Raw genomic sequence first — 14,878 nt, forward strand, 5'->3', positions numbered from 1 at the left:
GGAACAGCCAGCATGGATTCACCAAGGGAAGGTCATGCCTGACTAATCTAATCGCCTTTTATGATGAGATTACTGGTTCTGTGGATGAAGGGAAAGCAGTGGATGTATTGTTTCTTGACTTTAGCAAAGCTTTTGACACGGTCTCCCACAGTATTCTTGTCAGCAAGTTAAGGAAGTATGGGCTGGATGAATGCACTATAAGGTGGGTAGAAAGCTGGCTAGATTGTCGGGCTCAACGGGTAGTGATCAATGGCTCCATATCTAGTTGGCAGCCGGTATCAAGTGGGGTGCCCCAGGGGTCGGTCCTGGGGCCGGTTTTGTTCAATATCTTCATAAATGATCTGGAGGATGGTGTGGATTGCACTCTCAGCAAATTTGCGGATGATACTAAACTGGGAGGAGTGGTAGATACGCTGGAGGGGAGGGATAGGATACAGAAGGACCTAGACAAATTGGAGGATTGGGCCAAAAGAAATCTGATGAGGTTCAATAAGGATAAGTGCAGGGTCCTGCACTTAGGACGGAAGAACCCAATGCACAGCTACAGACTAGGGACCGAATGGCTAGGCAGCAGTTCTGCGGAAAGGGACCTGGGGGTGACAGTGGACGAGAAGCTGGATATGAGTCAGCAATGTGCCCTTGTTGCCAAGAAAGCCAATGGCATTTTGGGATGTATAAGTAGGGACATAGCGAGCAGATCGAGGGACGTGATCGTTCCCCTCTATTCGACATTGGTGAGGCCTCATCTGGAGTACTGTGTCCAGTTTTGGGCCCCACACTTCAAGAAGGATGTGGATAAATTGGAGAGAGTCCAGCGAAGGGCAACAAAAATGATTAGGGGTCTGGAACACATGAGTTATGAGGAGAGGCTGAGGGAGCTGGGATTGTTTAGTCTGCAGAAGAGAAGAATGAGGGGGGATTTGATAGCTGCTTTCAACTACCTGAAAGGGGGTTCCAAAGAGGATGGCTCTAGACTGTTCTCAATGGTAGCAGATGACAGAACGAGGAGTAATGGTCTCAAGTTGCAGTGGGGGAGGTTTAAATTGGATATTAGGAAAAACTTTTTCACTAAGAGGGTGGTGAAACACTGGAATGCGTTACCTAGGGAGGTGGTAGAATCTCCTTCCTTAGAGGTTTTTAAGGTCAGGCTTGACAAAGCCCTGGCTGGGATGATTTAACTGGGAATTGGTCCTGCTTCGAGCAGGGGGTTGGACTAGATGACCTTCTGGGGTCCCTTCCAACCCTGATATTCTATGATTCTATGAATTATTTACTAGATGGCCAAAAGACAAAAATTCCACAAGGAAGAAAGAGGACAACTTCAGTCCTGCTATCTTGGCTAATAGCCATTGATGGACCTCTCTTCCATGAACTTATCTAATTCTTTTTTGAACCCAGTTATACTTTTGGCCTTCACAGCATCTCCTGTCAATGAGTTCTACAGGTTGACTGTGGATTGTGTGAAGTATTTCTTTTTGTGTGTTTTAAACCTGCTGCCTATTAATTTCATTTGGTGACCCCTGGGTTCTTGTACTTGTGCCACAAGTACTCCTTTTCTTTTTGCGAATACAGACTAACACAGTTGCTACTCTGAAACCTGGGTTCTTGTGTTATGGGAAGGAGCAAATAACACTTCATTATTCACTTTCTCCAAATCATTCACGATTTTATAGACCTCTACCATGTCCCCTCTTAGTTGTCTCTTTTCCAAGCTGAAAAGCCTCAGTCTTTTTCATCTTTCCTAATATGGAAACTGTTCCACACCCTTAATCATTTTTGTTGCCCTTCTCTGTACCTTTTCCAATTCTAATATATCTTCTTTCAGATAGTGTGACCAAAACCGCATGCAACATTCAAAGTGTGGGCATAACATAGAAAATATCATAATGCCACTATATAAATCTGTCTTATTATCTATTCCTTTCCTAATGGTTCCTAACATTCTTTTCACTCTTTTGACTGCTGCTGTACATTGAGTGGATGCTTTCAGAAAACTATCCACAATGACTCCAACAGCTCTTTCTTGAGTGGTAGCAGCTAATTTAGATCCCATCAATTTGTATACATAGTTGGGATTGTAAAAAGAAAAGGAGTACTTGTGGCACCTTATAGACTAACCAATTTATTTGAGCATAAGCTTTCGTGAGCTACAGCTCACTTCATCGGATGCATACTGTGGAAAGTGTAGAAGATCTTTTTATACACACAAAGCATGAAAAAATACCTCCCCCCACCCCACTCTCCTGCTGGTAATAGCTTATCTAAAGTGACCGCTCTCCTTACAATGTGTATGATAATCAAGTTGGGCCATTTCCAGCACAAATCCAGGGTTTAACAAGAACGTTTTGGGGTGGGGTGGGGGGGTAGGAAAAAACAAGGGGAAATAGGCTTGAATAGAGACTGGGAGGGGCTAAGTCATTATGCAAGGTAACCTAAGTTAATTGTATCCAATTTGCAAATGAATTCCAATTCAACAGTTTCTCGCTGGAGTCTGGATTTGAAGTTTTTTTGTTGTAATATCACAACTTTCATGTCTGTAATCGCGTGACCAGAGAGATTGAAGTGTTCTCCGACTGGTTTATGAATCTTATAATTCTTGACATCTGATTTGTGTCCATTTATTCTTTTACGTAGAGACTGTCCAGTTTGACCAATGTACATGGCAGAGGGGCATTGCTGGCACATGATGACATATATCACATTGGTGGATGGGCAGGTGAACAAGCCTCTGATAGTGTGGCTGATGTTATTAGGCCCTGTGATGGTGTCCCCTGAATAGATATGTGGGCACAGTTGGCAACGGGCTTTGTTGCAAGGATAGGTTCCTGGGTTAGTGGTTCTGTTGTGTGCTATGTGGTTGCTGGTGAATATTTGCTTCAGGTTGAGGGGCTGTCTTTAGGCAAGGACTGGCCTGTCTCCCAAGATTTGTGAGAGTGTTGGGTCATCCTTCAGGATAGGTTGTAGATCCTTAATAATGCGTTGGAGGGGTTTTAGTTGGGGGCTGAAGGTGACGGCTTGTGGCGTTCTGTTATTTTCTTTGTTATGCCTGTCCTGTAGTAGGTGACTTCTGGGAACTCTTCTGGCTCTATCAATCTGTTTCTTCACTTCCGCAGGTGGGTATTGTAGTTCAACAAAGCCCGTTGCCAACTGTGCCACTGTTGGAGAGTGAGTTTGTGTGTGTGTGTGTGTCCCTGGGAAAAAAAAGGGGGGGGGTGAGAAAGCCTGGATTTGTGCTGGACATGGCCCACCTTGATTACCATGCACATTGTAGGGAGAGTGGTCACTTTGGATGAGCTATTACCAGCAGGAGAGTGAGTTTGTGTGTGTGTTTTTTGGAGGGGGGTGAGGGGGTGAGAGAACCTGGATTTGTGCAGGAAATGGCCCAGCTTGATTATCATGCACATTGTGTACAGAGTTGTCACTTTGGATGGGCTATTACCAGCAGGAGAGTGAATTTGTGTGTGGGGGGGTGGAGGGTGAGAAAACCTGGATTTGTGCTGGAAATGGCCCAACTTGATGATCACTTTAGATAAGCTATTACCAGCAGGACAGTGGGGTGGGAGGAGGTATTGTTTCATATTCTCTGTGTGTATATAAAGTCTGCTGCAGTTTCCACGGTATGCATCCGATGAAGTGAGCTGTAGCTCACGAAAGCTCATGCTCAAATAAATTGGTTAGTCTCTAAGGTGCCACAAGTACTCCTTTTCTTTTTGCGAATACAGACTAACACGGCTGTTACTCTGAAACCTGGATTCCAACAGGAAGCAGTGGAGCTCCTCCCACAGCGCAACAGGGGATGGGGTCACGGACCCGCTGCTGTCCTCCAGCTGGGCCCCTGCAACAGTCCCGCAGCTCATGGAGATGGGCAAACAGAAGGCGGACCCCTGTGGCGCCGCACAACCCATCTCCATCTCTGGTGGGGGATGGGGCAGTGGAGGGAAGAGAGCAGCCCCTAGAGCAGTGGTCTCCAAACCTTTTTTAATCGCGCACCCCTATCAGTAAAAGATTTTTGAGCACGCACCCCCAATATGTATATTTATTTATGATAAATTACATACATATACTACTGTACTAATATATTATGTAAATTATAAAACATACACAAAAATAGAAATTAAAGGATGAGATAAAGATGAAACAAACAATATTTTTAAAATATTTTTTATTTATTCATTTATTTATTAACGGTACAAAAAACCTTTTTGCTCTCACTAAAATATTATTATTTTTTAGTGCTTTTTTTAGTGGCTCCAACTTCTTTGCTGCAATAGCTTGCCTATGAACGATGCAGTGAATGAATTTCACATGTGGTGCTACCTCTGTAACCTTACCCTGGAATCCTTTCTTTATTCCAGTCAAAGCAGCCACTCCATCAGTGGTTACACTTACACAGTTTTTCCATAAAACATTGTTTTTATTAAATAAGTCATTTACTGTTGAGAATATATATTCTCTGGTACATCTTTCCTTTAGTGGCTCACAAAAAACGTAGTTCTTCGTGTATTTCATTATTGAAACAGAATCTAGCAAACACCATAAGCTGAGACATGTTAAAAACATCTGTATTTTCATCCAACTGTATAGCAAACCTCCCACACTGCGTAATTTGTTCTAATACTTGTTTCTTTAAATCTTCAGCAATATTTTCTATGCGTCTTCCAACAGTATTTGCTGACAAAGGAATGCATTTTAGTTTGTCGCCATACTGTTTTCCGTGTATTATTTCATTCATTTTTACTGCGGCAGGAAGAACAAGTGTTTCCTCAATGGTATGTGGCTTTTTGTCTTTCACTATAAAGTAAGAAACCTCAAAAGAGGCTTCTAAACATTTATCATTGAGTTTAGTGAAATTTTGTAAAGCACTGGATTGAGTATTGCATGACTTTAAACATCGCTGAAAAAATAGTAGAGGTTTGTCTTCATGTTCTGGATGCTTAGTTTTTAAATGTCTTGCTAATCGTGATGGCTTCATACTATCATATGAATATCATATGAATTGAGCTAATATCTCAAGGCACAATATACACTTAGGGCGAGGTTCATTGTTAACGATAGTGGATGTAAATCCATATTTCAAATAGCCTTCTTCTTGATAATTCAGAATTTTTTTGGCCAACTTCTTGTCAGATCTGATAATATGGCTGACGAAGAGCTCGTACTAGGAGTAGGAGAACTGTCAGCTCTGACATTTTCTTGTTCGCTTGTGCTTGCATCATTAGTATTATCTTCAATCCGCGGTTTCTTTGCAAGAATCTTTTTAAGCCACTTGTCCATTTTGTGAGGGTTAGTTTAGTTAAAACTAGATAATATAATCTGTAAATCCACTTAACCGGGCACACGTAAACTGCAATACGTCGCAATACACTGAAAGTGAATGAATGAGTGAGGATGCCATTGTCAACCCCTCCGTGTTGTGGAACTCCCACTCTTCCTTCAGGATACCTCGCAGGACCGGCTCCAGGCACCAGCGTAGGAAGCATGTGCCTGGGGCGTCACACTGTAAGGGGTGGCATTCTGGCCAATCTTAGGGCAGTGCTCCTCTGGCTGCCCCCCCCTTTTCTTTTCATCCGGTGGCGCTCCTCCTGCCACGCCGCCCTTTTGTTCCGGCGGTGCTCCTCCTACCGTGCCCCCCAATGGATCGTCTTGGGCACCCCACTTTGGAGACCACTGCCCTAGAGGGTCAGGAATGGGAGACATGAAAACCACCCCCTGAGGGTTGTTCAAGGACTAGGGAAACTAAAAAACCTCGGGGGTGGCAGTGATATGGGGGACGGAGGGGAAGGAGGCGGGCAATGCGTCGCCAGGGGCAGGAGCGGGGCTGGTGTCAGGACCAGGAAAGGTGGGAGCGGAATCCCCGGCGGCTATGTCACTGGGGTGCAGCACCTCTTGACCAGATTCAGGGGCCGAGGGGGCGGGGATGGGAAGGGGGCCCTCACCAACGCCGGGCCTGGGCGCTTCAATGAGCTCAGTGCCCTCAACCACAGCGTCGGGCATGGTGGCATCAGCGACAGGGCCCCCAACCGGGTGGGAAAGCAGCTGCCTCGCCTCAAAAAGGGGCGCACCCAAGAGCTCGGGACCTGGCTGCTTGGCACCGGCCATCACCACCAGGGTCTCAGCAGCCAAGAGCAAGGTCCAGTCTGTGGCCAGACAGATGGACGAACCCAGGGGTGCCCCAAGGTCGAGAGCAGGGGCAGCTGCCTGGGGCAAGGGGGAAAGAGGAGGAGGGGGTGGCGTGACTAAGCCGCCACCTGGATTGAGGCCCATTGGCAAAGGGTCATCCACCGCCTCAGTGATTGGGATCAGACCCAGGGCCGCGATCTCCTCAAAGATGGAGGTGAAGTCTCCCCACACCACCCCAGAGTCCTCCCTGCCATCAACCAAGACAGCAATTGCCTCATCGCAGACGGGGGGCTCGGGTGACAAAAGGGTTGGGGGGCTCCATCTGAGGTTCCCTGGGGGAGAGATTCTGAGAGGGGGGTAATTCCGCCCCCCCTCCGCTACCATGGCATTCCCGACTGACTCCACCTGCTGGACTCTATCAGGGGGTGCGGCAGAAGACTCAGCAGCGGCAACCCCCCTCATGGTCTTGTGGGGGGCCTCCCCCCTCCACATTGAGGGGGTGGTTCTGAGCCCAAGACTTCCTTTTGCTGCGCTTTCCCTGCACGAATACCCAGCCCTTCAAGGTGGAGGGCCAGCCAGCAGGTGTTGGGCCAGGGGGCAAGGGCGATAAACTTGGGGGTTCAGGAAGCAAGGAGGGGACAACGAGGGGAAGGGAAACCTCCCCCTGGGGAGCGCCCTCTCCTGTGCCCAGCAATAGCCCTGCTGCCCTCTCCTCCATGGGCCCCGCTGGACCATACACGATGGAGGCGGGGCCCACCCCCTCATCTGGGCACACTGGGAGGGGCTACCCCTGGGGCCCGAGCCAGAGCGATGGAAGAAGGAGGAGGGGCGACTATGGGAGCTGGGCCACCAAGGTCACTGGCAATGGCAGGGCCGGTGCCCTCCTGGATCTCGGGGATCCGGGAGCCCCTCCATCCTGGGCCAGGGGGCAGTCCCTCCTAAAGCCTGGCCTCCCCTGTGGAGTAGTGCACCTGGTAGTGGGCCCCCTCATAGGGCACCAGAAAGGATCCCTCGAGCGCCACCCCGCCACGCACCGCTGGCGGCAGTTGGTTGGACCTGCTGGCGGAAGGACAGGACATGATGGAGGGCGGGGTCCTTGCAACCAAGTGGGAGAGGGCTGATAATGGAAATGGGCTTCCCCAGCTTGGAGAGGAAAGGTAAAAGGGCAGCGTTGGACAGGGCAGCGCATGGAGCCCCTGTGGCCACCTCTGCACCTAGGAGCCAGAGGGAGATGCCGGCTGCTTTCCAGGAGCCGTGCAGAGTCAGGCAGGCAGCCTTCCTGCCCCACTGCGGGTGGCCAAAAGGACTTTTAATGGCCTAATCAGTGGTGCTGGCGGGAGCCCCCAGGGTCCCTTTTCGACTGGATGTTCTGATTGAAAACCGGATGCCTGGCAACCCTAGTGAAGACTTTCTAAACAATTACTCTAGCTCAAACATGTGTTTGGTGCTTAATAATAGGCAATATTCTATAGCCTGTGTTATGCACCAGATCAGACTAGCTTATCCTAATACTCCTTTCTGGCCCTCCAATATTAGGGTTGCCAACCCTCCTGGATTGGCCAGGAGTCTCGCGGAATTGGCCTTGATCTCCTAGTGGCTATTGAAAGCCATTTGGGAGATTTTAATAGGCCAAAAGTCCAGCGGGTGGCACAGCAGGGCTAAGGCAGACTCCCTACCTGCCTTAGCTCCGCGTTGCTCCCAGAAGTTACCGGCATGTCCCTCTGGCTCCTAGGCACTGGGGTGGCCAGGGGGCTCTCTGTGTGCGGGAACTGCAGCCAATGGATTGCACCGCAGAGCCGCCTGGCCACCCGAGTCTAGGAGCCAGACATGCCGGTTGCTTCTGGGAGCCACCTGAGGTAAGTGCCACTGTTACGAATTATACCTGATAGGACACGCACACAAGGGGACCCCGAATACAGATTATACAAAGGTTATATACTTTTTAGCAAAGCATGTTGCCCTCGTGCATCAGAAACCTTAGCCAATAAACAAACCCTTTTCTTATCTACCACCTATCCCTGCTTGGTGCATTCCTCGTGCTAAACCAGTATGTTAATGACACAGCATGGTCCTAAAGCCATGCATCAGTAACTTTTATTATCAGGATGGGAGGCCTCACATCAAAGGCCAGGAGATAGGGAGTTAGAGACTGACAAAAAACAGATACTGGGAGTCAAGGCAGGCTGGAGACAAGGAGGAGGATTTTCACAGGGATGCAGTGTCTAAGGAACACTCCTCCTAGTGCATGATGTGCTTGCTTTTAGACAATGGTGGGCCCCAAACCAAAATGGAGTCACTGTTAGGGGGCTTATTCCTTCACCCACTTACTTCCCTGGTCCTTCTCGCATGAACAGAGAGCAACAATACTCTCCAAAGTCCAATACTCTCTCGAAGTCCAAAGGTGCAAACAATTCAATGTTTATTGGGGTGAACTTCCAGCAAGCATGATTCCAGTTTCCTTCCTTAGTATCCTCCTTCCCAGCTCTGACACCACAGAGCCTTACACCTGTGTCCCTGTTCCCATCTCCCCCTTTAGCAAAACATGATTCCAATTTTCTTACCCCCATTCCCTGTTCCCATCTCACATACCCACATGCCCACCCCCACCCAGTCACTTCCTCATTGACTACAGATTATATAGTAAAACTTGAGTTCTGCTTAGCTATACCTTAACCAATCATTTTCCTGAAATTAAACCAATCCTAACATATTGTAACATGATTATGTAACCAATTATATCCCACCACCTCAATTAGTTTACACCCAGCAAAATTAATTATACAGCAGACAGGAACAATCACAGAACCAGACAGAGATTATACAGACAAACAACAGCAAAGTGGGAACTATAATGACAAAACAATACAGAAGTGAGGATTTCACATCCCAGCTATTGATAAGTGAGTTCTTGCCAGACAGGATGCTATCAAACTAAGTTTCCTTTTACATTTTCTAGGCACTTCCCTTTCTCTGGAGATGATAGGAATACAATCCTGTCCTGATAGTGCCTAACAGCCCAATAGCACCTTATTTCAATGTGACTAGTTTGGAATGTGAGGATGTGACCGTTCGCTTCCCAGCTTATGGCTGCCTCTGCTGCTTAGCCAAAGGCCTGAGCCTAAGCACAGGGCCACAAACTGTCACAGTAAGAGAAGGCCCTTACACTGGCAGACAGTGGTTTTGATTCTGTCTTTTATACCTCTATCACTAGCCAAGTGATAAGAATACACCTAAATTCTTAGAGTATAGGCCTTTACAGACAGGCCTGAATATCTATATCCTAACAGTCACATGTGCTAACTTTTCCTTAACACCACCCAGCTAGAGCCTGCATCCCAAACCCCCTCCCACACTCCAACCCACTACCCCAGTTCTGAGCCCCCTCCTGCACCCAAATTCCCTCCCAAAGCCTGCACCCCACACCCCCGCCTGCACCTCAACCCCCTGTCCCAGCCCTGAGCCCCCTCCCATATTCCAGAACCCTCGGCCCCAGTCTGGAGCCCCTTCCTACACCCAAACTCCCTCCCAGAGCCCACACCTAGGGCTGCCAACTTTCCATTGGCACAAACCTAACACCCTAGCCCTGACCCTTCCCCGAGGCCCCGCCCCTTCCCTGAGGGCCCACCCACTACACTCCTCGTCCCTCACTGGCTTGCTCTCCCCCACCCTCGCTCACTTTCACTGGGCTGGGGCAGGGGGTTGGGATATGGGAGAAGGTGAGGGCTCTAAATGGGGGTGTGGCCAGAAATGAGGGGTTCAGGGTGCGGGAGAGGGCTGTGGGTTGAGGCAGGGGGTTGGGGTGGGGGAGGGGTGAGGGCTCTGGGCTGGGGGTGCTGGTTCTGGGGTGGGGCCATGGATGAGGGGTTTGGGGTGCACGAGGGGGTTCCAGGCTGGGGGGCAGGGCTGAGGGATTTGGAATGTGGGAGGGGGCTGCAGGTTGAGGCAGGGGGTTGGGATGTGGGAGGGGTGAGGGCTCTGGGCAGGGGGCGCAGGCTCTAGGGTGGGGCCAGGGATGAGAGGTTTGAGGTGAAGGAGGGGGCTCTGAGTTGGGGTTGAGGGTTGGGGCATGGGCTTACCTTGGGCAGCTCCCTGTCAGTGTTGCAGCAGGAGTGCTAAGGCAGGCTTCCTGCCTGTCCTGGGGCACTGCGCTTGCACCCCAGAAGTGGCCAGCAGGTCTGGCTCCTCGGCGGGGGGTGGGGTAGGAGGCTCCATGGCATGTACTGCTCACTCCCGGAGGTACTGCCCCCCCCCCAGCTTGGCCAATGGGAGGGAGAAGCTGGTGCTCGGGGCAGGGGCAGCATGCACCATGAGCCTCCTGCTTTCCCCCCACCCCCCGACTAGGGGCCGGACCTGCTGGCTGCTTCCGATGCCCCAGGACAGGTAGGGACTAGCTTGACTTGGCATCGCAGCACCGGCGACCGGACTTTTAACAGCCTGGTCGGTGGTGCTGACTGGGGCCACCAGGGTCCCTTTTTGAGTGGGTGTTCCCGTCGAAACCCAGACAGCTGGTCACCCTCCCGCACCCCAACCCTCAGCCCCACCCCGATGAGAGGGAGGGGGACAGCTGGAAATGGCGCGATGGAGTCCCAGGCGAGAGACGCCTGCAGGCAAGGGGGCGCCCGCACGGTGATGTGTGTGGACGCTGCCCCGCGGCAGGGGCGGGGGAGCCGAAGAGCGGCTCGCGCAGCCGCGCGAGGGCGCCCCTGGAGTCGGTCCGCTGACCCAAGAGCCCGCAGTACTGCCCACACTGGGGGCGAGTGAGACGCTCTGCGCCTGCGCGCACGGCACCCCGCCCACTGTTTCTATGGCAACAGAAATCAACAGGCCCGCTTGCGGTTTGGGTCCCGGCCTGCACCTCGGCGGCGGGTCTCGCGCCCATTCCCCACGTTCAGCGTGTCCTCCGCGGGCACCGTGAGGGCAGCTGGGCGGCGCGCGCCGCCGGGAGACTGAGGGCGCCTCGGGCGTCAGCGCTCCGGACCCTCGGCTGTGGGCGACCCCGGGGCCTGGGAGGGCCCCCGCTGGCCAGGGCCGAGGCACCATGAGCGTGGCGGAGGTGGAGGAGCTCGTCTCCCAGAAATACGAGATCAAGAAGCGCCTGGGCAAGGGGGTGAGCGCGGCCGCTGCCCCGCGGGGTAGGACCCCCGGCGCCTTCCGAGCGCCAGCGGCTGGCCCCCGCCCGGAGCCGGAGGGAGGGAGGGATGGCGCCCAGGCCGCCCGCTGCGGCGCGGCGTTCGCCGGCCGCCCCTCGCCGCGGTAACCGGGGCCGTGTGGGCAGAAGCGCCCCTTCCCCCGCTGGTGCCCGGGAGACGGGCTGCGGCGTTGCTCACGGGCTGCGCGCCGCGGCCAAAGCCCCACCGCGCTGGAAGATGCCGGGCAAGCTAACCCTGAGGCGGGCAGAAAGGGAAACACAAGCCAGTGGAGTGGGAAGCTTGGAATGGCTCTGCCTTCAAATTTGTCAGTGATGTTTCATGTTAGAGCAGCCCAGTCACTCGGAAACAATGACCATGTCAGTCCCTTCGCTGTCAGCCCTGCTCAGACCATTCATTAACTCACTTATGTTCGCGCTGTGCTTTCTAAATGCTAACTCTTAACATTAGGCAAGCAAACTACAGGAAAAAGCAGGTTTCAGAGTAACAGCCGTGTTAGTCTGTATTCGCAAAACGAAAAGGAGGACTTGTGGCACCTTAGAGACTAACCCATTTATTTGAGCATGAGCTTTCGTGAGCTACAGCTCACTTCATCGGATGCATACCGTGGAAACTGCAGCAGACTTTATATACACACAGAGAATATGAAACAATACCTCCTCCCACCCCACTGTCCTGCTGGTAATAGCTTATCTAAAGTGATCATCAGGTGGGCCATTTCCAGCACAAATCCAGGTTTTCTCACCCTCCACCCCCCCACACACAAACACTCTCCTGCTGGTAATAGCCCATCCAAAGTGACAACTCTTTTCACAATGTGCATGATAATCAAGGTGGGCCATTTCTTGCACAAATCCAGGTTCTCTCACCCCCCCCTCCAAAAACCACACACACAAACTCACTCTCCTGCTGATAATAGCTCATCCAAAGTGACTGCTCTCCCTACAATGTGCATGGTAATCAAGGTGGGCCATGTCCAGCACAAATCCAGGCTTTCTCACCCCCCGCCCTTTTTCCTGGGGACACATACACAAACTCACTCTCCTGCTGGCAATAGCTCATCCAAACTGACCACTCTCCAAGTTTAAATCCAAGTTTAACCAGAATGTCTTGGGGGGGGGGTAGGAAAAAACAAGGGGAAATAGGCTACCTTGCATAATGATTTAGCCACTCCCAGTCTCTATTTAAGCCTAAATTAATAGTATCCAATTTGCAAATGAATTCCAATTCAGCAGTTTCTCGCTGGAGTCTGGATTTGAAGTTTTTTTGTTTTAAGATAGCGACCTTCATGTCTGTGATTGCGTGACCAGAGAGATTGAAGTGTTCTCCGACTGGTTTATGAATGTTATAATTCTTGACATCTGAATTGTGTCCATTTACTCTTTTACGTAGAGACTGTCCAGTTTGACCAATGTAAATGGTAGAGGGGCATTGCTGGCACATGATGGCATATATCACATTGGTGGATGTGCAGGTGAACGAGCCTCTGATAGTGTGGCTGATGTTATTATGTCCTGTCATGGTGTCCCCTGAATAGATATGTGGGCACAGTTGGCAACGGGCTTTGTTGCAAGGATAAGTTCCTGGGTTAGTGGTTCTGTTGTGTGGTATGTGGTTGTTGGTGAGTATTTGCTTTAGGTTGGGGGGCTGTCTGTAGGCAAGGACTGGCCTGTCTCCCAAGATTTGTGACAGTGTAGGGTCATCCTTTAGGATAGGTTGTAGATCCTTAATAATGCGTTGGAGGGTTTTAGTTGGGGGCTGAAGGTGACGGCACAAATCCAGGTTTTCTCACCCTCCGCCCGGATTTGTGCTGGAAATGGCCCAACTTGATTATCATACACATTGTAAAGAGAGTGGTCACTTTGGATAGGCTACTACCAGCAGGAGAGTGAGTTCCTTTGTGGGGGGGCGGAGGGTGAGAAAACCTGGATTTGTGCAAGAAATGGCCCAACTTGATTATCATACACATTGTAAGGAGAGTGATCACTTTAGATAAGCAGTGAATTTGTGTGGGGGGGTGGAGGGTGAGAAAACCTGGATTTGTGCTGGAAATGGCCCACCTGATGATCACTTTAGATAAGCTATTACCAGCAGGACAGTGGGGTGGGAGGAGGTATTGTTTCATATTCTCTGTGTATATATAAAGTCTGCTGCAGTTTCCACGATATGCATCTGAGGAAGTGAGCTGTAGCTCACGAAAGCTTATGCTCTAATAAATTGGTTAGTCTCTAAGGTGCCACAAGTACTCCTTTTCTTTAGATAAGCTATTACTAGCAGGAGAGTGGGGTGGGAGGAGGTATTGTTTCATGGTCTCTGTGTATATAATGTCTTCTGCAGTTTCCACAGTATGCATCCGATGAAGTGAGCTGTAGCTCACGAAAGCTTATGCTCAAATAAATTGGTTAGTCTCTAAGGTGCCACAAGTACTCATTTTCTTTTTAGGAAAAAACAGGTTTTTCCTGCTGATCTAGCCTGAGGGATGCAGGACTTGCTGAGGTGCTTTACACTTTAATGCTTTTTAAAGGGTAAACCCAACCAGTTCAGGCCTCCCAATTAATTTTCTTAATTAAAACAAAGCTTTAAATGACCCAAGTTGCTGATAAAGTGGAGGAATAGAGGGTTTAAGGAAAAGAGGTCGTTTTAATCCCTCCTCCTTCTACAATGCACAATTTACTTTTAAGTAGCACTTTATGACTCTTCAGTCATATTTTCTATTACAATTAGACTGGGAGCTATTTTTTTCAGGGGTTTGTTTTTCTTTTTCAGTAAAAAGACAGTTGAAAACATTCCTGAAAGGGCATCTAGACTTATTAGGAGGAATGTGGTCTGACAAGGCCAAGAACCTATAGAAGAGAAAAGTGAAATACTTCTTAAAACTCATGCAAAACCCTGTAGGAACCTAAACTCACTTGGTTCCTAAGTTTTTTTTTTTTTTTTTTTTTTCTTCAGGGTAAAAATTCCCTACATTTCTGCCTCTGGGCATGATCACTGCTATCTCACTCTAGGCATCTGGATGTCTGTCTCCCACTTAAGCCCCAGAGCATTTCGCAAACCAGGGGAAGCCTAACTTCATGCGGGGCTCAAATTGGTAGGCATGCTTATAGGCAGTGGTGAGCTGGAGCCGGTTCACTAGAACTGGTTGTTAAATTTAGAAGGGCAAAAGTGGTGCCTTAGGTGCCGACTCTGTGGGTGATCTGGGGCTGGAGCACCCACAGGGAAAATTTGGGGGGTGCAGAGCACCCACCGGCAGCTCCGTACCTGGCCCCAGCTGACCTCCGCTCCGCCTCCTCCCCTGAACGCGCCGCCCCGCTCTGCTTCTCATAGAATCATAGAATATCAGGGTTGGAAGGGACCCCTGAAGGTCATCTAGTCCAACCCCCTGCTCGAAGCAGGACCAATTCCCAGTTAAATCATCCCAGCCAGGGCTTTGTCAAGCCTGACCTTAAAAACCTCTAAGGAAGGAGATTCTACCAGCTCCCTAGGTAACGCATTCCAGTGTTTCACCACCCTCTTAGTGAAAAAGTTTTTCCTAATATCCAATCTAAATCTCCCCCACTGCAACTTGAGACCATTACTCCTCGTTCTGTCATCTGCTACCATTGAGAACAGTC

General features: G+C 50.2%; 1 protein-coding gene across 6 annotated transcripts in view; it reads left to right on the plus strand.

The window, feature by feature from the left end:
• Nucleotides 1-4,751: 4,751 nt before the first annotated feature.
• The window catches only part of MAPK15 (mitogen-activated protein kinase 15), a 71,584-nt gene continuing 61,457 nt past the window's right edge, over nucleotides 4,752-14,878 (plus strand). For 4 of the 6 annotated variants that reach the window (XM_084619156.1, XM_084619158.1, XM_084619157.1 and 1 more), the window contains exon 1: nucleotides 10,939-11,227. In XM_084619156.1, coding sequence (XP_084475282.1) covers nucleotides 11,159-11,227 — 69 coding nt within the window. In that variant the 5' untranslated portion in view covers nucleotides 10,939-11,158. Of the gene's footprint in view, nucleotides 4,770-10,938; nucleotides 11,253-14,878 lie in introns of those variants that run through there. The other 2 variants (XM_084619159.1, XM_084619160.1) reach the window with 2 other exon arrangements.

Source organism: Lepidochelys olivacea, assembly GCF_965140295.1.
Source record: "Lepidochelys olivacea isolate rLepOli2 genome assembly, chromosome: 2".
NCBI lineage: Eukaryota > Metazoa > Chordata > Testudines > Cheloniidae > Lepidochelys > Lepidochelys olivacea.